This window comes from Enhydra lutris, unplaced genomic scaffold (genome assembly GCF_002288905.1).
Source record: "Enhydra lutris kenyoni isolate GAN:26980312 unplaced genomic scaffold, ASM228890v2 scaffoldscaffold75, whole genome shotgun sequence".
In the NCBI taxonomy this organism is placed as follows: Eukaryota; Metazoa; Chordata; class Mammalia; order Carnivora; family Mustelidae; genus Enhydra; species Enhydra lutris.
Window position 1 is genome coordinate 4,793,443 of NW_019154159.1, and position 23,824 is coordinate 4,817,266.

A 23,824-nucleotide genomic window follows, 5' to 3' on the forward strand; every position below is an offset into this window, starting at 1 on the left:
TGGAGCGCGTGGGGTCGGCCTCCCTCTCATTAGTTCCGTTAACTTCACCCTGCTTTCTCTTGAGGAGGTTTATTTTTGCCAAAGCCTGGACCCCGTCACCCCTAAGTTATCCTCCAGGGCCTTGGCAAGTCAGAAAGTATTGCTTAAGGAAGGAGAATTTTAATGCAGACTCTGTGGCTTTTCCAATCCCTGCTACTTTTCCCACGAGCCAGAGGGAATTTTCTGTGCCCGAAGACGCAGAGGCTTTAGCTGATGACCTTCAGAGTCAAACGAAGTGTCTTCTCAGGCCACCTGATTGGCAGTCCCTCCTGTCAATGAGAGCTTGGAAGTAACTTTCCCTGACCAGCCCCGGGGTCTTTTCTTGCCTCTTAGAAGAATAAACAGAAGGAGTAGGAAGGAAGGAAGTCTCTCTGTCCCCACAGCACCACAAGGGGAGGGGCTCGCGGTCTCGCAGTGGACGTGACATCGTTGTCTGCCCCCTCGGATGGCCAGGGCCGCAGAGAAGCCCCAGATGGGGAGGGAAGGACCCGCGTGTTGTCAGAGGGAGAGAAGAAGGGGTGTCGCGGGCCGCCTTTGATCGTGGGCAGACTGCGTCCGCACTCCCAAACCCAGTCTCCGGGCCCGGCTCAGCCTGGGTCGCCTGGAAAGTAGCCCCTCGGGCAGCTTGGTTTCCTTTAGAACAAAGACAGGCCGTGAGTGGCCTGTGAACAAGGAGGTGTCCCGAGCTGCGTGCCTGCGCCGTGAGGCCAGTGTCCAGGACGCACCCTCGCGGGGGACGGCATGTACCGAGCACTGCCGCGGGCCTTGTCTCACTCAGGTTTGGAAATGAGCGTGAGTCCTGTGTGGCCGCTGCCCCTCTGCGGCTGAGAACACAGAAGGCTACGGAGGTTACGAGCTCTCAGCTGCACCGTCAGGGAATGACAGGACGAAAGCCAAGCCTGCGCGGCCCCGAAGCCCACGCCTTCCCGCCCACGGCGCCCCCCTGACCCGAGTGTGTGGCAGCAGTGGCACGTGCTAGCCACGAGTTCAGTGGGGGGGTCGGGTCCCCCATCACCTCTCTGGTTCCTGTTCAGAGACTCAGCACCCCTGGGTAACCGCACCTGCCTGGAGGTGGAGGCGTGGACGTGGGTCTGGGGCAGGTGCTGGCAAGGAAAGATGGCATTCCAGGGGCCGTGGCCAGCGGCTGCTTCTCCTGCACGCTTCCCGGGCCCTGGGCTGCCTGTCCTTCTCGGGACCCCTCCCCACCTCTCCCTCTGGCCCGTGTTTACCCCTCACGGGAGCCCCGGCTGCCCCATCTCCTCACCCCACTCCGTTCCACTCTGCTTCGCTCTGCGTCCTCACCCGACCCCAACACGATCCACACCCTGTGCCCAGGGGTCGTCTTCCCGGTCCTGCTACCAACTGTAGGAGCAGGTGACACCATGGGAGCCCTCTCTCCCTCACCGATGCCTCCACCCAGCTTCTCCTCCGCCAGGAGCACCACCCCGGGATGGCACACCTGGCCGCCCTCGCCGGCCGGTCCTCCCGTCCTTCTCTGGCCTCGTTCCCAACCTTCTCTTCCAGAGTCTCCTTCCCCGAACCGCCTTCTTGCTCAGCCAGCAGGTCCTATGGGCACGTCCCCAGTGGTCTTGGGTCTCTTCCTCCCCATCAGTCGGGGTCACATCCACCCCATTCCTCCCCTGATCCAGCTCTAGCCAGTCCCTCCCCCCAGCAACCACATTGGATGGCTCACCGGAAACCCCCAGCCTGGGACCAGTCTTCAGACACCCCAAGCTTTCCCTTCCCCTCTGCCCGCTGCCCGGGAACCCCACCTCCCCCCGGGATCTGCCCGCACCCCAGGTTGGGGGCTCGTATGATTCGCAGCCTTGCCCACCGTCACAGAGGATCGTTGCCGTCTGTCTGTCCCTGCAGCTGAGCCATGGTGAGAGGGGGCTCCCCGCCGTCCCCATGCGCCCTACAAGCGCCCACTGGGTGGCTGGGGGCAACAGCAGACCGAAGGCTCCTGCAGGGTCTCCGCAGCCTCAGGTGTAAAGACAAGGAGGGACAAGTGGGTATAAGTGCCCGTAGAGGTGTTGAACGCTGACAGAACAGAGCCGGGGAAAGACGGGGCGAGGGTCGCGCGCTCTGAAGAGCTCTGCCGCACCAGTAAGGGAAAGCCAGCACTTGAGTAGGAAAGTCAGGACATGTGTGTCACCTGGGCAATGGGCCACTAGCCCGCGACAGAGGCTAATCAGCCTCACTTCCAGTCAAGGAAGTTCCGGGCCAAAGGCTGTTTTTACCTGTCTTTACCGAATCGGCATGGGCTTCCGGTGCCCAGCAGCTCTCAATCCGGTGTCTAATAAAACCGCCAGGGGTCCGTTTCGTGTTGTCCTTTCCTGTGAATTAAGAAATTGAGGTTCAGACAAGGAAGTCATTTGCCCGAGTTCACGTAACCGGAGAAGACACAGCAAGCCCTCGTGTCAAAGCCACGGTGTTTTATTTAGTTCTAAGAAGAGATGAGGAGTGCAGTGATAGATGATGATGATGATGATAATCTAGTTTCAATGTAGTTTAAAAGGATTTGTTCTGATACTTTCAACAGGGCACATGTTTTAGCTGTTGAGGAAAAACTCAGAAGTGCGGAGAAAGCAGCACCTGCCGCGGGTGAAGGACGGCGTGAAGCCGGGCAGGTGTGAGCCCGCTCGGCCGGCTCCAGGGCCTGGCACGTGGCACGGGGCTCCTCGGTGACCCGTCCTCTTCCTCTTCCTCAGGTGCTGCTGAGCCAGGTGCACCGGCTGAGAGCCCTGGACCTGCTGGGACGCTTCCTGGACCTGGGACCCTGGGCGGTGAGCCTGGTACGTGCGGGGCCGGCAGGACTCCCAGGTGTGGGCGGGGGACAAGCCTCACTGCCTGGGAGTGACCTGTCACCGGAGGGGGCCTGTGTAGGGGGCAGGCCCTCGAGGAGCACGCGCCGTGCGGCCTCTGTCCCCGCAGCGTTCCGGGCTTCACACGTGCTCTGCCCTCTCTTCCCGCCATGAGGCTTCACCTCTGTGGACAGAAAGTGGTTCACCCCTGCTCACCCCTGCCTGAGCCGAGAAGCGGGGTGCCCCTGTACCGGCCGAGTGCCGAGCACACACCCGTGCACCGACTTTACACTCTGGGGCTCAGCACACCCAGAAACACTTTGCTGCTGACTCATTCTGCGAAAGAGTGGGACCAGCCATTTATTTATTTATTTATTTATTTATTTATTTATTTATTTAAGATTTTATTTATTTATTTGACAGAGAGATCACAAGCAGGCAGAGAGGCAGGCAGAGAGAGAGGAGGAAGCAGGCTCCCCTAGAGAGCAGAGATTGTGCCTGTTTTCAGGCCGCTGGACCATCTGACCCGTGGCCTGACCACGGAGCAGCCCACTTGGCCTCAGAATTGTCCTGGGAGGCCGTGGACACACGGCCCGGTGACTCAGAGCCTCCGCCCAGGTCTGTGTGAGCTGTCCTCCAGAACGCCCCTCTCTGGGCTCCGATTTCCCCAAAATCAGCACAGAGCTCAGACGCAGTGGAGGTGATCTTGGAGGTCTGGCCCAGAACCCCAGCTCCGAGCCATCGATAGATGCACGTGGGGCCGCTCTCACAGTGTTCTGTGGAGCGTTATTTGGAACGCTGAGCCCCGCCTGTGTTGGGGGCCGCCCTCGTCTGTCCGCTTCCCCACACTGTAAGCACAGCAAACCTCTCTGCGTGTTGTGGTGGCGGAGGCTCTCCCTTTGACAGTTTTGTGTAAGAGAGGAGGAATGCTTGTCCTCTCTGCATGGAACAGTTTTCCAGCCAGAAGCAACATACGAACAAACATAATTCAGAAACTAACTTGGAAGGAAGGGAAAGGAGCCAGAATGATGTGAATGACCCGAGCGTCCCTCAGGGACCAGCGGTCTCCCCCGCGTGGGGAGGGAGAGCGTAACAAGGCTGCTGTTTTTAATCAATTTGTGATTAATTCACACTTAAAGACAGGAAAGCCAGTTTGGGGCTCCATCCCTGTCCGCAGGCCGCCCCCCAGGTTTGGTTCACGCGATGCCAGCTGACGTCGCGGGAGCACGGGTGCGCCAGGGTGGAGCTCATTCGGAATGGCGGGTCCCTCACTAACGCGCCCTGCCTGTCCCACAGCACAGTCCGTTCTTCGCGGAGCAGCTGACCGCCTTCCAGGTGTGGCTCACGATGGGCGTGGAGAACCGGAGCCCGCCCGAGCAGCTTCCCATCGTCCTGCAGGTGAGCGCCTTCCAGCAAAGGAGCCGGAGCCCGGGATGTGTGTGTGGGTGTGCGAGGCCCGTGGCTGTGCCCTCGGCCAGGTGGCTCTTGGGGCACACCAGTCAGGTCCCTCAGAAGTCGCTTGGTCCCCCCGTGGACTTACTCCAGAAGGGCCTTTCTGGGGACGTCTGAGTCCCCTCCCCACTCTCACCTGAACACCGATCTGGGTTGCCGTCAGCCGCCCTTCCAGGGGACCCGGGAACGCTGCAGCGAATGTGCTCCATGCCGTCGGCTCTTCTGTTTGGAAGGGCGTGAGCTGCAGACCCCCCGGGGGAAGGGGCAGGAGCCGTGAGCACATCACAGACGGCCCTCGTGGCCCCTCGCCAGGCGCCCGTGGACTGCGGGCAGCCTGGACCCAAAGCCCCGTCCTCCCTTGCGTGGAGGCCCGTGCCAGCCCCTCGCGTGGCCTGTGTCCATGCTCACGGAGGCCGCGGCCCACTAGTGGCTGGGAAGCTCAGTGTCGTGGCTCTCATTCGGCTGATTTATTTGGCTGAAGAGGTCAGACAGGAGAGGGTGGCAGAGTGCCAGCGTTCCTCCCAGGTGGGAAGAGGAGAACGTTTTCCCAGAAGTGTGTCGGTGAGGCTGTGTCTGTGGGGGAGGCACGGTCGACCGCCTTGGGGTCCGCCGCACCGCAGGCCCTGGAGACCATTTGCTGGCCATAGAACCGAGGTTTCACCGTGTCCAGGCCTATGTGCCGGGGCCCTCAGGTGGCAGAGGGGGCTGGGAGGATGGGTGCTGGAAGTGTGGTAGGCATGCCGCAGAGGCGAGCAGGGGTCCGGAGTAGCCACGGGACCGGTCTCGGCTCCGTGTGCATTATGGCTGAGCAGAGATCGCTAGCTTCCAGATTACTGGGGACTACCTCGAGTTCGCAGGGTGAGTGGTAAACAAACACATTTTCGAAGCCAAAACAAATAAGAAGAAAGAGAATCTGTCGTAAGGACGAGACACGGCTGACCGTGTGGTGGCTGCCAGCACTCCCTCCCTCGGCGTGTGCCCGCGGTGGCCGGCTGTGAACGGGCACATTTCCAGCGGCGGCCGTGGCACAGGTGGGACACACTGGGCTCCAGCCCTCCTGGGTCACCAGCATGTTCACCTGTGAGGGTCCCACTGACCTTCCTGTGATTTCCACAGGGCGGCCGAGTGACATCCGTCCTTTCCAAAGCGGGGATGTGATGCCGAGCCCAGGAAGTCAGATCCGGCTTCGGCAAACAGGCCTGCTGCGCGTGGCCTGCTGTTGACCTTTCTTTTTAATGTTCCCTTTATAATCCACACTCCCTTGGGGAAAGAGAGGCCTCGATAGATCCAACTTGCCAGTGCCGAAGGGAGGGGCAGCGCCCGGCAAGAGCGGAGGGGAGACGCTGTGTGTGATCCCTCAACCAGCCGGAAGCAGCGGGCTCTGCGTCATCCTGGCAGGTGGTCTCCTGGGCTGTGCCTAGCCTGGATCGATGCGGGGACCTTTCCTTAACAAGCAGGGAAGGACGGAGCGTAGACGGCACCGGCTTCGTGTGCTGGAGCGCGTGGGGTCGGCCTCCCTCTCATTAGTTCCGTTAACTTCACCCTGCTTTCTCTTGAGGAGGTTTATTTTTGCCAAAGCCTGGACCCCGTCACCCCTAAGTTATCCTCCAGGGCCTTGGCAAGTCAGAAAGTATTGCTTAAGGAAGGAGAATTTTAATGCAGACTCTGTGGCTTTTCCAATCCCTGCTACTTTTCCCACGAGCCAGAGGGAATTTTCTGTGCCCGAAGACGCAGAGGCTTTAGCTGATGACCTTCAGAGTCAAACGAAGTGTCTTCTCAGGCCACCTGATTGGCAGTCCCTCCTGTCAATGAGAGCTTGGAAGTAACTTTCCCTGACCAGCCCCGGGGTCTTTTCTTGCCTCTTAGAAGAATAAACAGAAGGAGTAGGAAGGAAGGAAGTCTCTCTGTCCCCACAGCACCACAAGGGGAGGGGCTCGCGGTCTCGCAGTGGACGTGACATCGTTGTCTGCCCCCTCGGATGGCCAGGGCCGCAGAGAAGCCCCAGATGGGGAGGGAAGGACCCGCGTGTTGTCAGAGGGAGAGAAGAAGGGGTGTCGCGGGCCGCCTTTGATCGTGGGCAGACTGCGTCCGCACTCCCAAACCCAGTCTCCGGGCCCGGCTCAGCCTGGGTCGCCTGGAAAGTAGCCCCTCGGGCAGCTTGGTTTCCTTTAGAACAAAGACAGGCCGTGAGTGGCCTGTGAACAAGGAGGTGTCCCGAGCTGCGTGCCTGCGCCGTGAGGCCAGTGTCCAGGACGCACCCTCGCGGGGGACGGCATGTACCGAGCACTGCCGCGGGCCTTGTCTCACTCAGGTTTGGAAATGAGCGTGAGTCCTGTGTGGCCGCTGCCCCTCTGCGGCTGAGAACACAGAAGGCTACGGAGGTTACGAGCTCTCAGCTGCACCGTCAGGGAATGACAGGACGAAAGCCAAGCCTGCGCGGCCCCGAAGCCCACGCCTTCCCGCCCACGGCGCCCCCCTGACCCGAGTGTGTGGCAGCAGTGGCACGTGCTAGCCACGAGTTCAGTGGGGGGGTCGGGTCCCCCATCACCTCTCTGGTTCCTGTTCAGAGACTCAGCACCCCTGGGTAACCGCACCTGCCTGGAGGTGGAGGCGTGGACGTGGGTCTGGGGCAGGTGCTGGCAAGGAAAGATGGCATTCCAGGGGCCGTGGCCAGCGGCTGCTTCTCCTGCACGCTTCCCGGGCCCTGGGCTGCCTGTCCTTCTCGGGACCCCTCCCCACCTCTCCCTCTGGCCCGTGTTTACCCCTCACGGGAGCCCCGGCTGCCCCATCTCCTCACCCCACTCCGTTCCACTCTGCTTCGCTCTGCGTCCTCACCCGACCCCAACACGATCCACACCCTGTGCCCAGGGGTCGTCTTCCCGGTCCTGCTACCAACTGTAGGAGCAGGTGACACCATGGGAGCCCTCTCTCCCTCACCGATGCCTCCACCCAGCTTCTCCTCCGCCAGGAGCACCACCCCGGGATGGCACACCTGGCCGCCCTCGCCGGCCGGTCCTCCCGTCCTTCTCTGGCCTCGTTCCCAACCTTCTCTTCCAGAGTCTCCTTCCCCGAACCGCCTTCTTGCTCAGCCAGCAGGTCCTATGGGCACGTCCCCAGTGGTCTTGGGTCTCTTCCTCCCCATCAGTCGGGGTCACATCCACCCCATTCCTCCCCTGATCCAGCTCTAGCCAGTCCCTCCCCCCAGCAACCACATTGGATGGCTCACCGGAAACCCCCAGCCTGGGACCAGTCTTCAGACACCCCAAGCTTTCCCTTCCCCTCTGCCCGCTGCCCGGGAACCCCACCTCCCCCCGGGATCTGCCCGCACCCCAGGTTGGGGGCTCGTATGATTCGCAGCCTTGCCCACCGTCACAGAGGATCGTTGCCGTCTGTCTGTCCCTGCAGCTGAGCCATGGTGAGAGGGGGCTCCCCGCCGTCCCCATGCGCCCTACAAGCGCCCACTGGGTGGCTGGGGGCAACAGCAGACCGAAGGCTCCTGCAGGGTCTCCGCAGCCTCAGGTGTAAAGACAAGGAGGGACAAGTGGGTATAAGTGCCCGTAGAGGTGTTGAACGCTGACAGAACAGAGCCGGGGAAAGACGGGGCGAGGGTCGCGCGCTCTGAAGAGCTCTGCCGCACCAGTAAGGGAAAGCCAGCACTTGAGTAGGAAAGTCAGGACATGTGTGTCACCTGGGCAATGGGCCACTAGCCCGCGACAGAGGCTAATCAGCCTCACTTCCAGTCAAGGAAGTTCCGGGCCAAAGGCTGTTTTTACCTGTCTTTACCGAATCGGCATGGGCTTCCGGTGCCCAGCAGCTCTCAATCCGGTGTCTAATAAAACCGCCAGGGGTCCGTTTCGTGTTGTCCTTTCCTGTGAATTAAGAAATTGAGGTTCAGACAAGGAAGTCATTTGCCCGAGTTCACGTAACCGGAGAAGACACAGCAAGCCCTCGTGTCAAAGCCACGGTGTTTTATTTAGTTCTAAGAAGAGATGAGGAGTGCAGTGATAGATGATGATGATGATGATAATCTAGTTTCAATGTAGTTTAAAAGGATTTGTTCTGATACTTTCAACAGGGCACATGTTTTAGCTGTTGAGGAAAAACTCAGAAGTGCGGAGAAAGCAGCACCTGCCGCGGGTGAAGGACGGCGTGAAGCCGGGCAGGTGTGAGCCCGCTCGGCCGGCTCCAGGGCCTGGCACGTGGCACGGGGCTCCTCGGTGACCCGTCCTCTTCCTCTTCCTCAGGTGCTGCTGAGCCAGGTGCACCGGCTGAGAGCCCTGGACCTGCTGGGACGCTTCCTGGACCTGGGACCCTGGGCGGTGAGCCTGGTACGTGCGGGGCCGGCAGGACTCCCAGGTGTGGGCGGGGGACAAGCCTCACTGCCTGGGAGTGACCTGTCACCGGAGGGGGCCTGTGTAGGGGGCAGGCCCTCGAGGAGCACGCGCCGTGCGGCCTCTGTCCCCGCAGCGTTCCGGGCTTCACACGTGCTCTGCCCTCTCTTCCCGCCATGAGGCTTCACCTCTGTGGACAGAAAGTGGTTCACCCCTGCTCACCCCTGCCTGAGCCGAGAAGCGGGGTGCCCCTGTACCGGCCGAGTGCCGAGCACACACCCGTGCACCGACTTTACACTCTGGGGCTCAGCACACCCAGAAACACTTTGCTGCTGACTCATTCTGCGAAAGAGTGGGACCAGCCATTTATTTATTTATTTATTTATTTATTTATTTATTTATTTAAGATTTTATTTATTTATTTGACAGAGAGATCACAAGCAGGCAGAGAGGCAGGCAGAGAGAGAGGAGGAAGCAGGCTCCCCTAGAGAGCAGAGAGCCCGATGCGGGGCTCGATCCCAGCACTCTGAGATCATGACCTGAGCCGAAGGCAGCGGCTTAACCCACTGAGCCACCCAGGCGCCCCGGGACCAGCCATTTAAAGCGGAAAACACGGACAGAACTAGGGTCAGACAGAGACCCATTTTCCAACAACTATATCACCAGGAAAGGAGATATCGATGGGGAACCTCCGGGGGGCAGGGGGGTCCGGGAGACCCTCCACCAGCTGCAGCGTAGGGACCTTTCCAGTTCTGTGCGCAAATTAACGTTTGAAAGTTGAAGTTTGAGAAATTAACATTCATGAAACAATTAGAAATTTTACATTAACCAAATACCTTGTCATTAAAGGGTAATAGTTTATTTTTTTAGGTATAATGGCACGTGGTTCTTTTACAAAAGACACCTTAGTTTTTAGAGGTGAAGACTGTGTTTACACAGGGAAAGCGTGTGACATGCACGATGTCTGCAGATGTGCTGGGAAGACACGGCTAGCACGCCGGCGCCCGGCCATTGGGTTCATGTCACCAAAGCGGAGTGACGCACGAGTGGGAGGGTAGCCTGTTGTTTTAGCTTCGTTTGTGCACATTTGAGTTTTTCATTATATAACGTCATCAGAGAATCGAGAGTCCAAGGTTAAAAGAGGAAAAGTCTAAGAATCAGGAGGAATCGTTCACCCACCGTTGGACAGTTCACACTCGGGGCGCCTGGGCCGCAGACGACATAGAGTGCGTTCATCACTGGGGAGGGTCTCAATCTGCGTGGCCTGCGCACGTGCTCGTGCAAATCAGTGTCGCTCTGTCACCAGGGACGAGCTCACAGTGTGTCGCTTATGCCCTTCAGGAAGACAGGGAGACAAGTACTAATAACATTTTAGAGAGATTTTTATTATATGGTGAATTTTTAAAAAATGAATTTTGGCCCTTTAAGGAGGAAAGGTTAGGCCAGCTGGAAATCTTGATGGCGCAGGTGCTAGACAGACGAGGCCCTGCAGCAGGTGTGGGCTAGACCCACCTGCCCGAACCACACATAGGACGCTTGTCTCTTCAACACGGCCTTTAACAAGAAATGGACACGGGCCCCGCCAGTGGCCTCCAGCCTGGGTCACACCCCTCCACCCCCCTGGTAGGGGGACACCCTTGCCATCTCTCTGGAATGCCAACAAACTGGAGATAAGGACAGAGCACCTGCGCTGAGGTGACCGGCATAACCGGGCTCAGCTCAGTTGTCCTTGTGAGGTGGCCACCCTCCCGGTGACCGCCCTGCCTGAGAGCAGAGAGGACCCCCGGGATGATGCTGCCCCGAGAGTCTGGGCAGCACGGATGCCCACAGCGGCTCCCCGCCTCAACCAGCAAACTGTCCCACCTTGAGGCTCAAGTCCTGCCCTGAAGGTCGATGTCAAGGGCAGATGTGAAAGTGGGAGCCAACAGGGCAGGAGCGTTGTGGTTTGAAATGTAAGAATCACAGTTAAGGGCCCTCTGCTTTGCCACCGAGCGCAAATAAGGCTGTGCGAGGGTGAGGCCGGGGGGGGCCCGATGGGAAGCCAGGTGTTCCTCTTGAGATGAACCGTGGCCTCTGGACCAGGCGGGGCTGGAAACACACCGAGGTGTCTCGGGGAACGGAGATGCGGAGATCCAGAGGTGGCCCCTGTGCTCCCACTCCCCGCCCCCCGGGCTGACGGCAGTGCCGCACTGTGTCCCGGGCCACGCCAGCCACCACCACTGCGGCTCAGGCCCCCCACGAGTGGGCACACTCACGCTCTTTCCTTCCCCCAGGCTTTGTCCGTGGGCATCTTCCCGTACGTGCTGAAACTGCTCCAGAGCTCAGCCAGAGAGCTGCGGCCCCTTCTGGTGTTCATCTGGGCCAAGATCCTTGCTGTGGACAGCGTGAGTAGTCCGCGTCCTCCCCGCTGGTGCCAGGCAGTCCCCGTGTGTTCGCCGGCCCGGGGGCTCACGGAGGTGCCGCGTGCGGCTGGTTTGCCCACCTTGACGCTATGTCCTCTCTCTCCCTGCGACCACCCCGTATTTCTTACCCTACCTTCACCCTAGCATCTGCCTCTGGTGCCATTGCTGTCCCCCACCCCTTCTCCAGGCACTGCTGGTCCCCCTCCTTCCAGAATAAGGGAGGTTCATCCCTCTGGGGCCCAGTCCTGGTCCCTAAAGCTACACACTGCCTCCTCCCCATCCCCTCCAGGACTCCAGCAGGAAATGACCCCGACCCCCTCCTTCTTGAACTCAGCCCTGCCTCCCTGGACACCCACCAGGCCCTCTGTCTCCAGCCTCTGCTCCTCCCACCCCTTCCCTGACCCTGGGGACAGTCTCCTGCAGCTCTGCTCTCCAGTAGCCATCCCCCTCCTTGTCCTCGTGCCTGTGGGGCTGCAGTCACGCCCGTACTCCACCAAGAGCTGGGCAGGACCAGGCTAAAGGCTGTAGGGGACGCAGACGGCGGTGGTCTCTGCTTGGACAGGCTTACGTCCCGTAGGTCAAAGTCCTCTGCTGCAGGGGAAGCCACCACGCCATGGGAGACTGTGCCGTGAGGGTGGGGGCCCTGAGAACTCAGTGCGAGGGGCACTGATGGGTGGAGATGGGGGACAGCTTGTGCGGGGGACGGGGAGGGCAGGTGGTCCCCCTGGGCTGGGGTGCTGGGGGCATGTGCGAGGAGCCCTCGAAGTGGACAGTGTCCCACTTCCTTTAGCCCATCAAGAGGGACCAGTAAAGATTCAGGAACAAAGACACAGCAAGATCCAAACTGTGGCTTTTAAATGTCTGGCCTCGGTCTAAAGGAGACTGGGTCAGCTGAGAGGGGGCCACTGGGGAGGAGGGGCAGACGTGATGAGTGACTGTTCGGGAGACCCCGGGTGAGGCGGACCCGTGCCTGAGGAGTGGAGGCAGGAACCTCTTATGCCCTGTGACCCTGCCACCGAGCCCGCACAACCACCCCAATGGGGAGTGGAGAACAAAGAGCTACAAAAGGAGAGTGAAGGGGGTTCCCGGGGCTGGAGGTCTGACTCAGAACACAGAGGGGCCTCCAGAGTGAGGCTGGGTGCTGGGCGGGGAACTGAGACCCCCAGAAGAGGCCATCACACGGGGCGGTCAGCTTCCGAAGAACCGTGGACACAGAGATGAGGAGAAAGTGCCGATGGCCAGAGGGTCGGTTGCCTGAAGGGTTCCATGGGCAGGGAGGGGACTGGGATCCTACCCTGTCACCCTCCCTGGGCTGGCCCCCTCCCCGGCCACACCCAGTGGGAGGCTGGGTCTGGGCATGGCCAGGCAGCCCTCGTGCTCCCACCTCAGTCCTGCGTGCTGCTCTCTGCTCACTACACCCTCTGCTGTCCCGAGAATGAACGCCTGCCACTCCAGGCTGCCGTGGGACCCACGCACTGGGACGCTGTGGCCACCTGCACACCCGAGGCAGCCAGCACTCTGCCATGAGGCCCAAAGCTGGGGTGACAGCTGCAGGGGATGAGAGTGTCGCGGGTGCTCCCAGCGAACGTGTCACAGCACAGGCACCTCCAGGTGCACCCCCAGTCGCACCGCGCGGTCATCACTGTTTTTGTGTACTGATCTCGAGTGGCGGCCTTGCTGAATCTTGGAGTCCGGCCGTGGACGGTAGGTTCTCTCGGCCTCTCTGCACAGGTGGTCATACTCTCTGTGAGCAAGGCCAGTGAGACGGCTCTGTCCCTGTCTGCTGGGGACGTTTCCTGGTCCAGGACCAGGACCCGCGCATGCAGTTGGTCAAACACAGTGATCCACTCCCCGTGGACGGGCTTGGTCTCCGTGGTCTTCTTGGTGGCGTGAACGCCCTCCCTCCCTGTCGGGGCCTCCCAGCCTCACCTCGACTCCCGTTCCGCCCTGACCCTTCTTGGGCCAGCGCCCTGCACACGCTGTGTCCGCAGAATGTTCTGTCGCTCGTCAGCTTCACAGCGATGTTCGGGACATCGTATGTTCTGACAAAATACTTACTTTTCTGCCCACTGAGCTGACTTCAGATAAGCGACGGCCTCAAAGATGGACCAAAACACTAGATTTCAGAGCTAAAACGAGTCTGAGTCCCCTTGCCCTCGTTTACCTGAGCAAGCTCCCACTTCCCGTCGCATGGCCCTCTGTACGCTTGTCGCCGCCGAGCTCCCAGCAGCGGGGACGGAGGTGAGCGCCGTGACCACCCGTGAAGCCGCCCTGGAAATTTTAGAATAAAAGGAATAAAAGCCTGAGTCTCGCATCTGCCCGGCTAGTGTCGGGTCCAGGAAACCTTTTCTCGCTGGTCCAGGAGCTGGTTGTCCCGGGTGGGGAGGCTGCCCCCTCTGTCATTTCGGTTCTGCCCTTCGCGTTTTCGCCGACGCGCCGAGCCGTGCGAACAGAAGGCTCTTCCGGGGAGTCACTCGGAAGCTCGCTCTCCTTCAGCGCCTCGGTCTTCTGGACGCTTGGAAATGTATCGCTACCGGTACTCGGTTCTTGGGTGCATGGAGGCCCCCTCAGGCCGAAGCCCGCGGAAGGAGGGGACGGAGGAGGGTGCCCCCGAGCCCACCTCCCCGCCCCGGGGCCGCCACGTTCTTGTCCTCACAGGATGTTGAGGACCTTTGAGGACCCGGCACTAGACCGTGTTTCCTTCCAGTCCTGGGGGTCTGTTCCGGCCTCAGCGTGAGCCTTTCTGAGCCGCCCCTCGCCGCCGCGCTCCCATGCGATCTGCAGCGGTCACCCGACTTGGGTGTTAGGAACCTGGAAACCAGCTCCCGGGCCCGCCTGTGTCCAGGGTCTGCTCGTCCAGCGCCCAGAGGCGAGCTCTCAGCCGCGGGCACACTGGCTGCCGCGGCCTCGTTCCGCGACGGTGCGGGCGCCTCAGGGCCGCGTGCTTCCCGTGGGCTCGGCGCCGAAGGGTTTACGCGTTCAGTCACGCTTGAGCAGCTGTCCCCGTGGCCAGCAGGAAATGCCCTCACCCGCGGCGTTCTTGCCAGTGCCTGCAGGTGCCAGGGACCTTTCCGTGAGCTCATCTCAGCCGGCTCGCCGCACCTGCCTGTTTGAAGGTGACCGTCCCTCTGAGAGACACGTCGACGGGCTTGCGACTGAGGCTGAGGCCGTTTACCTCATCCCTCCCTTTCACGGCTACTCGGGTGGTTTTCCAGAGACTAAAGTTCCGTGTGCTTCCGGGGACGGGTCCCCTCCCTCCTTCACGTCCGAAGTCACGCTGGGTCCCCGCTGGCCTCTGTGGGCGCTTGTGCTGCGTGCAGAGCCCCCGTGTCGCTGGCGCGGCCACCACGGGGTCAGAGCACACGGTGTTTCCACGCAGGGACGCCCACACTTCAGATCAAAGCCTGCACGGAGTGCACCCTGAGGTCTGCAGTGCCCGGGTTCTGTCCCCCGCACCGGGCCCCGCCTTCCCCTCAGGGCACTTCCCCGGGGCTTGAGAGTGGGGCCGGCCCATCAGGCAGGGCCCTAGCTGGGGGCGAATCCAGGGCCCCCTCTTGAGCCATGGGCATGTCTAGAGTACACTGTGCCACCTTGAAGGCCTCGGAGAGAGGCAGGAATCCGTCTGGCCTCCTGTGGGGACAGTGGTGGGACAGAAGGCACGACTTGGGATGAGGAGAGCCCTTCCTGTTGTTCCCCGAGGAATCGGGTCCCAGAAGGGTCTCTTCCCAGGTCACCTGTGTGCCTGGTTACCCTGAACCCCCCACTGCCAAGCAGAACGGCCAGGCATGTGACACAGCGGGAAGGTGTGACCTGCATCAAGGAGGAAAACCCCCGAACCCACTGTGCGTCCTCACAGAGGTTAGGGTTAGCCAACAAGGACACGGAAACGGTTGCTCGAAGTCTCCACGGAAGACGTTCCACCGAGACACGGAAGGCATCCAGGGCTCTGCTGAACCTTCTGGAGAGGGAAGCCAGAGTGTGACCCGGAAGACAGGCCGGTCGGGATCGACCCCTAAACGTCGCGGCAGGACATTCGCCGTCGCAGCTGCCCCGAGCACAGTGAGGACGGACCTTGTGCAAAGCGAAGGGGCGTCACTGAGCCGTGGGACAGCTGTGGGTGACAGCGTAAGTCTGTCAGAACCGCTGCAGGGCAGCAGAAGTGTTCGACGACCTGGTGGCCAAGAAATGGCCACATTTTCCAGTTTGATGAAAACAACGAACCACAGACCCAGGAAGCCCCGCGAACCCCACACGCAGGAACATGAAGAAAACCACCCCGAGTCCTCACCTAATTGCTGAAACAGGATACATTTAAGGACTCGGAAGCAGCCAGTAGAGGAGAACAGAGGAGCCAGGAGAAGGAAGACGGCGGGTCCTTAGCCAGGAACGACGCCAGGAGGGGACGGTGGGCGGGCGCCCTGACGACCCCGAAGAGAAGCCGCCGTCTGGCCTGCTGTGGCCACTGAGTATCCCTGAAAGTGGAGTCGGAATAAGGACGTCGTCGGGCGCGCGACACTGAAGGGACATAGCACGGGTAACCGCCGCATGCTGCGGGGTCGGCAACGTGTGTGATCACAGCAGCGAAACGGGGGGGGGGGGTGTCAGCTTCTGAGACTTCACGCGCAGTCGGGGCCCCCAGAGGACGGAGGGAGGCGGAGGGTCCGCACAGCAGCCAGAGTCGACGCGCTGAGACCATACCACGCTCTGCAGCCACCGTCCGACAATGAGCAGTGAGCAGCAGGAGAACTTCCAGATGCTTGGAGACCAGCCAGCACTCTTTTAAAGAAATCGTTTGAAATGATTAAATTATAAAATAAAATTTTAATAAGTAACATAACTACAAAATATATAGAACATTTAATATTGAAATATGTGTGTTGTATGAATAAATTATGCAAGTAGCGCAAATATTTATGGAATATAATATGCATAGTTATAAATATTTATAAAATACACAAGTGGGACGACATCAAACTAAAAGCTTCTGCACTGCAAAAGAAAGTTCACTAAATAAAAATGCAACCTGTGAAATGGGAGAAAATACTTTCACACCGTCTCTCCGACAGGGGTTAATATCCAGAATGCATAAGCAACTCATACAGCTGAGCTACAGAAACCCAAACAACCCAGTTGAGAAATGGGCAGAAGCCCTACGAGAGATTTTCCAAAGAAGTCGTCCGTCCAGGCGGCCACAGGCACATGAGAAGATGACCAGCGTCACTCATCACCAGGGACATACGGGGACCTGTGGTGACCCCACCTCCCACCAGTCCGATTGGTGCCGTCAGAAAGGCAAGAGCTGTGGACTTAGCGAGGGCGTGGAGAGAAGGGGACAAGACAAGCACTGTTGGTGGGAGCGTGACCTGGTGCTGCCACTGTGGGAGACGGTGTGGCGGCGCCGCAGACGACGAAGAGTGGAGCCGCTGATGGGCCCGGCGTTCCCGCTGCTGTCCTACCTCGAAGAGGGACCTGCGCCCCGTGTTCACGGCAGCGTCATTCCCAGGGGCCAAGCATGGAAGCTGCCCGAGTGTCCGTTGGCAGGGGACGCAGGAAGGAAACACACACACTGGGGTATTGCTCAGCCCAAAAGACCAAGAACCTCCTGCCGTCTGTGGCCCAACGGTCGAGCCTGGAGGCCACTGCGCTACGTGACATAAGCCCCACGGAGAAAGACAGATACGGGCTGACGTCATCATCTGCGGAATCTAAAACAGTCGGACTGACCGAACCAGAGAGCAAGACGGTGGCTCCTGGGGCTGCAGGTGGCCGAAGCAGGGAGAGCGGCCAAAGAGGTCAGACGTGCAGGTGTCCGTCCGTCCGTCTGGGGAGCACCGCGGGGGCAGTGCTGTGCTGTGCGCTTGAAGGACGCTGAGAGTGCATCTCCAGGGCTCTTACGCCCAAAACCAAGCCCGGTAGTAATGGCGCGAGCTGACAGATGTGTTAACGGATTTGATTGTGGTGACTGTCGCACGGCATGTGTGTGTATCAGTTACACGCTGAATATACGTCAGTGCTGGAAACAATAGGTTCTTTGATATAACACACAATTGATACTGATTTACGTGATTACGGTTTACTATATAAGCACATGGAAAAACTCAGTGAAATAAAATTTGTTAAATAAATAGTTTCCAGAAGGGCCTGAAGGGAAATTAAAAATACCTTGAACCGGAGGGAACTGAGAACAGCACATCGGGATTTGTGGGGCACAGCTGAGCGGCGTGAGGGGAACCTTACAGGTCTGCCTGCGTCTGTCGACAGAGAGGGAAGGTTTTAAATCATTGACCTTAGATTCAACCTTAAGCTGTTGGTAAAAGAAAAGCAGATTAAACCCGAAGGAAGTAGGGGAAAAAAAGTAAAAATCAGGGGCGCCTGGGTGGCTCAGTGGGTTAAAGCCTCTGCCTTCGGCTCAGGTCATGATCTCAGGGTCCTGGGATCGAGCCCCGCATCGGGATCTCTGCTCAGCAGGAAGCCTGCTTCCTCCTCTCTCTCTCTGCCTGCCTCTCTGCCTCCTTGTGATCTCTCTTTAAAAATCTTTAAAAAAAAAAAAAAGTAAAAATCACAGCGGAGATCAGTGCAAACGAAAGCAGAAAGGCAGTAGAGAAAATCTGTTCCACCAAAAGCTGGTTCTTAGAGCAGATCAATAAAATGAGTTAACCGCCCCCCAGATACGGCTGCAATCCCTCTGATGATACACCCATTCGTGCAATTGCTGGGTCGGAGAGCCTTGCTGCTTTTAGGTTTTTGAGGTCCCTCCATCCTGTTCCCCGAGTGGCGGCACAGAAAGAGAAATAGACCCCACTTCCCAAATCAGGAATGAAAGGTGGCATCACAGAAGGTTCCAGAGACCTCCAGGAACAGTACGCGAATATTATGAACGACTCCACGCCAGGACGCTCGAGAGCTCGACAGAGACAGACACTCCTTGAATGGCAGGAGACTCTGAGCTAGGAAGTGAGTCTGAGTAGCACCACATCTGTTAAAGAGACAATCTGTAGTTTAAAACTTTCCCGGGTGCAGGCGACTTCAGTGGTGGGTTCTAGCAGGTCGCCGAGGAGAAGCACCGTCCCGTGTCATCGTGTGAGACCGACAGTGAGTGCCCTGATGCCACGTCCCCACAGCGTCTCTCGTGAGGACCGATCGGGCTTCCAAACAGCCCTCCAGGAAATCAGATTCAGCCACATCTGGAAAGGCTGATAAACCATGACCTGGGGGATTTATTTCAGGAATGTAAGGTGGTGGAACGACGGGGAAAATCCCTGTAACATACCATATTAACAGCAGGAACAACAGAAGCCATATTCTCGTTCTCAGAGATGGCACAAAGGAAGCATTTGACCAAACCTAAATTCTGTGTCAGAGTTTTTAAAAATCTTGTCCGCAAACCAGTCACAGAAGGAACTTGCTCAGCGTGACAGCCAGCATCTCCCAAGACAGCCGCAGCTGATGTCGCGGGCCCCGGTGCCCATCTGAGCACTGCGCTCAGGAGCAGGACAGGGCCCGCCCGCGTTTCCTGTCTCCGGCACCCGCTGGAAGCTGTGCCCAGCGCAGGAGGAAGGAAGGTGTCCAGCTCGGGAAGGAAAAGGCATGACTGTCTTTTTTTTTTTTTAAGATTTTATTTATTTATTTGACAGAGATTATAAGTAGCCAGAGAGGCAGGCAGAGAGGCAGAGGGGGAAGCAGGCTCCCTGGAGCAGAGAGCCCGATGCGGGGTTCAATCCCAGGACCGCGAGATCATGACCCGAGCCAAAGGCAGAGGCTTAACCCACCGAGCCCCCCAGGCGTCCACAACTTTCTTTAAAAAAAGAAGAAGAAAACCGAAGAACTAGGACCGCCTGACTTCGAGCCTCCCGTGTGTCTGTCGTAGTCAGGACTGGAGCCGCAGCAAAGTGGACAAACCGCAGGACCCGTGAGGGGTAGGGGGCAGACTCGCACGGACACGGTCCGCTGGTGTTCAACAAACCTGCAGAGCACTCCGCTCGACGGAGGACGGAGCGTCTGTCCAGCCCGCGGGGCGGGGACAGCCGGACATCGTGTGCACAGAGTGAACAGCAGTCAGCACCTGGTGCCACGCAAAACAACCCAGGATGGGAACATATTGGCAAATCATTTATCTGATGAAAACTCACAGTGAGATGATAGAACTCTCACAGCTCCGTGTGGAAAGAAACGCGCAGGGACGCCTGGGTGGCTCCGTGCGTTAAGCCTCTGCCTTCGGCTCGGTTCATGGTCCCAGGGTCCTGGGATCGAGCTCCGCATCGGGCTCTCTGCTCAGCGGGGAGCCTGCTTCCTCCTCTCTCTCTTCCTGCCTCTCTGCCTGCTTGTGATCTCTGTCTGTCAAATAAATAAATAAAGTCTTAGAAAGAAAGAAACACGCAGACCCAAAGATGGGCAAAGAGTCTGAAGAGACACTCCGGTAAGGGAGTGATTTGCTGGCCAAGAAGCCCCAGGAAGGACGCTGTGTGTCGCCCTGCCCATGGCGGGCAAAGCCAGCTCAGCACTAGCATAGGCCACTGGGACATCCCAAATGAGAAGACCACGCCGTGTGTGGGGAACACAGGTCTCACGCCCGCCCTGGGATACGGCTCTGGTTTCTCAAAAGCGTGTGTCCACTCAAAATTGTCCACAGTGTTTACAGCGCTTTGTCCTTAATAGCCAAGTGCTGAAAACAGCCCAGTGACCATCAGCTGTACATGAAAGCCCACAGTGACCTTTCCCCACAGCACACTAGCGCTCCGCAGACGGAAGAGTGCACCAGCCCCGAGATGCTGAGCGGAAGAAGCCAGGAGCCGGTGTATTCTGTACGACGCCGTTTACGTAGAACTCTAGGAAGTGCAAACTGTAGTCCCAGAAAGCAGGTTAGCAGCAGCGGGGGTGGGGCTCCCCGAGGGGCACAAGGCAGCTCGAGGGTAGAGGCCCCTCGTGTTGATTGTAGACACGGCTTCCCGGGTGTGTATGTTCGTCCAGTTATCCCGTCTGTGCTTGTAAGTGCACACAGTCGTCATAGGTCACGTTGACCCCGGGAAAGCTGTTAAAAACTTCGAGTTGTGCAGCCGTGTGTGGACAGGTGTACTGTCCTGTCCCTTCTAGATCTTCCATCCAAGAAAGACAACAGAATGTGGGGAGATTGTTCTAGATGAAGACTCACGATGCGTGGCCACCCACGATGGATCCCAGACCCCAGACCGAAAGCTGTGAAGGACCTCTGTTGCGACAGAGTGTGGACTGAGGGTCAGGTAACAGCGTGGTACCAAAGCTGGGTTTCTTGAGAGCGATGTTGGTTTTGTGGTTATGCAAGAGAACGGCCTTTTTCTTAGGAAAGTTCCCAGGCAAAGCGTCATGCCATCTGCGGCTTTCAGAAGTGCAGACGAGCACCAGGGAGGGGAGAGGGAGAAAGCAAACGCTGCAGAAAATTCATTTAAATTGTCCTTCGGGTCGGGGGGGGTCACGCATCAGGAGCGGGATGGCAGCAGATGAGGCAGCGTGTAGAATGTGGCCGCCCTGCGGGAGGGCGCTGGTGACTTCGGTCAGACCCTCCGAAGCCTCCTTATCATTTGTCTTTCTGCTAATTAACGGGGGGCGGGGGGGTGCAGAGATGGCCGTGAAGGAGTCCTGTAAGGTAGGCAGCAGTTCAGCGGGCCCCCCGACACCGTTCGTGCGCAGTTCAAGTTACAGGTCATACCCTGTTACGACGCAGCCGCCAGGGCGCCGAGGGCACAGTGTCCGTGAACTTGAGCAACCTCCCCTGCTGTGTTCGTGAAGTCAGCCCGCATTTGGGGGTGCGAGGGCTTCGGCGTGCCTGACGCTGTTGTGGGGCGAGGAGAGGACACACGCCGAGTGACAGCGCATCAGAGGGGACCGGGATCTTCTTCCTGCCCCCGCACCAGCGCGGGTCCCCCTCCAGGTCCCTGAACGCGTGCTCATTTCTCTGCACGGTAACTCTGTCGCCGCCCCTCGCCGCCCCTCGGCTCTGACGCCACCAGCACCCCTGCACCCCTTTCCCACCACCCCTCCAGGTTCGCACAGACAACACCACGGACAAAATGAGCCTGTGTGGCTTCAGTCCCGTGATGACTCGCGTCCCCGGGATCTGAGTGTAACCGGGACGGCCAGAGAGTTTGCAGTCCTGAGCCTGCTGTCTTGATGGCCCGGTGTGGCCCACTCGGGGCTGGGGCTGTCACTCCTGTGCCGGCAGCTCGTCTGTCTCTCTCTCCACGTGCCTTTTCCCACAGGTCCTGTCTTAAGAAACTGCTTTTAGAACAGGTTATGTTTACAAAAAACCTGAGATAGTGAGTGTCCACAGAGCCCACCCGCACTGGGCCCTGTTGTTAGTGTCTAAAGGAAGCCGTGTTGACACGCGTCATGGGCCAAAGTCCACGCTTTGTTCCGCTTTCCCGGTCCTCCTCCCTGCCCGGTGGTCACATCTGTCCGGGCGGCTGGGCTGAGCCGTCCCTCACATCCCTGCTGGGCTGAGCCGTCTCTCACATCCCTGCTTTTGGGGTCAGCACGTGTCTGATGTTGGGTTTGGGAAAAAAGACCACGGGGCTGAAGGGCCCCTCATCACCTCCTGGCAAGGAGCACGATGTCCCTCCTGCTCTCAGTGTCGCGTCGCCTGGCTGGAGAGCGTTTGCCGGTGTGTCCACGTGTTACCCCGGCGTGGAGGTCACTGTGGTTCACTGGGATTTGTGTTAGCAGACCTGCCTTCTGTCCCAGGTCAACCACAGTTCCTTTACTCATTTTCACTAATTTTTTTTTTACATCTGAGTATCGTCCTTTTAATTGCTGTCCCTTATTGCTGGTTTAGGTTGTTTGGTAAGGTTTGCTGTTGGAGTGGTGTGTGCACGCCGGGACTCTGTGTCCGCCGCCGCTCCCTTCCCCTGCCCTGCGGCCTGGGTCCACAGGAGAGCCCCAGCCCCGCGTCCGGCTGCCTGCGGGTGCGGGTGGATGTCCCTTACGCTTCCCGCCTGCTCGTGGGCACATCAGTGATTGCTTCGATGGTCCGTGTCATTCCTGAACCCTAGGTCATAAAGTGCGGGAAACAGACTGAGTCTCGGTGTCAGGGAGCGCCGGCGTGTGCGTCTCAGAGAAGCTGTAGTCGGCAAGGAGGTGCTGTTTCATCGTCCTTCCTTGCCATCAACCTGGTTAATGAGGCTGCGTTTCAGAGGCCCTCAGAGTGGGCTTTCGTCTGGGGGAGATGCAGGTCCACCCTCGAGGGGCCCCGGGAGAACTGTGGACGCAGACATCAGAGCCCCCACCCCCGCATCACCAGAGCTGGGGCTGCCCCTTCCAGCATGGGTTCAGGCCCTGGAGGCCCCTGCCCGGGACGAGGCCGCCAAGGGTGTCTGTCCATCTCTGGAAGGAGGGACACAGTTGTTCTCAGGTGGTTCTGGGTTTCCCGGAGTGACGTGAATTCAGCAGGAGGACGCAGGAGGCTGTCGTTGCCGCACACCATGCGCCGTCAGGTCCTCTGCGGGCGGACGAGCCTGGGTGTGGGTGGGGGGTGACGGGTCATCCTTCCGCAGCGGGAACGGGCTCTGTGACTCAGGCTGCAGGGGACTTCGTGGTAAGAGGAGCCGAAGCGTCAGCCCGACACCGAGGGCAACAGAGAGAGGCCGTTTTTTTGGGTGATGACTCAGGGGCCCGTGACTCATTGTCAGGCTGGGCTGGACCGCTGGATCTGCAGAGCTGATCAGAGCGGGGCTGGGGACGGTGGCGCCGGTCAGCCCAAGAGCTTAGCCTGCAGGACTCCAGTCTTGTGTGTTTTAGGGGAGGGGCGGCCGCGGTTTTGATTGTGGAGCCTGAAGTCAAGGCTCAGTTACTGCGCAGTCCAGGAAGCACCAGCTTAGACACCTTGGCCGCCAAGGACTGTGAGGCTGTACCTGGCCATGACCTGTGTCCCGGGGTCGGGGTGGAAGCCTGAAGCGCGGAGAGGAGAGGCTGGGCCTCGGCATCCTGACTCTGCCGCTCAGTCCCTCCTCCTTTCGTGGGCCACTGGACGGAATCGTCCACACCGGGAGCGGTTACTGGGTAAGATTAGCATCCGTGGTCAGGAATCCTAATGCTTCTCTGTACACACATCAGCTCTTTTATTTGTCACAGATGCTCAGTGGGCCTCTGATAGGAACCTGGCTATGCCCCACTGGGGCCCCATAAAGACTAGTAATACAGGGTCTTTGGCCTCAAAGAGCTGAGCGTGGAGCAGAGCAGGGCCGGTGTAGAGAGCTGACCCGAAGCCAGTGGTTCGGGAAGTCGTCCTCAGCGGGAGCAGAAAGGAGGGCCCAAAGGCGGCTGGGCCAGCTTGAGAGGCTGTCCCCGACAGTGCTCCGATGGCTCTGGTGCGCACCACAGGGCCGGCAGCTGAGACGCACCTGCATGGTGGTGACTGGTGGTGGAAACAAACCGCGTCCCCGCGCCCCATGTAACGGGGAGGAGAGGGGGATGGGTTCCTTTGTCCGGATGCGTTTCTGCATGCCCCTGCCTGTCCTGGCCCCACGATGGGCCCCTGTGGTATGGCTGAGTCTGACTCTCAGGGACAGTTTTTAGGGCCTGGCTGGGACACTAGCAGAGCCCTGCTACAGGCCAGTTGAGATGAATCCAGGAATCCTTGATGAGGTCCAGAAACACGGGGGCCAGTCCAGGAGAAGGGCTAGCTCCAGGGCTAGACCAGAATCTGCCCAGAGCAGAGCAGAGTTCCCCTGCGCCAGGGGGACAGAGACACAGGAGCGCACGGTGATCTGATAGGCTGAGCAGGTACAAACTTTGGGGCAGGGCTTGTCCGATGGCCAGAGACACATTA

The 23,824-nt window shown here is 59.1% G+C and overlaps 1 protein-coding gene across 2 annotated transcripts in view; it reads left to right on the top strand.

Annotated features, from left to right (window-relative positions):
- Window positions 1-23,824, top strand: part of LOC111160429 (regulatory associated protein of MTOR complex 1) — a 339,277-nt gene that overhangs the window by 248,025 nt on the left and 67,428 nt on the right. For both annotated transcript variants that reach the window (XM_022523546.1, XM_022523548.1), the window contains exons 12-13: window positions 2,751-2,834; window positions 10,900-11,010. In XM_022523546.1, coding sequence (XP_022379254.1) covers window positions 2,751-2,834; window positions 10,900-11,010 — 195 coding nt within the window. The remainder of the gene's footprint in view (window positions 1-2,750; window positions 2,835-10,899; window positions 11,011-23,824) is intronic.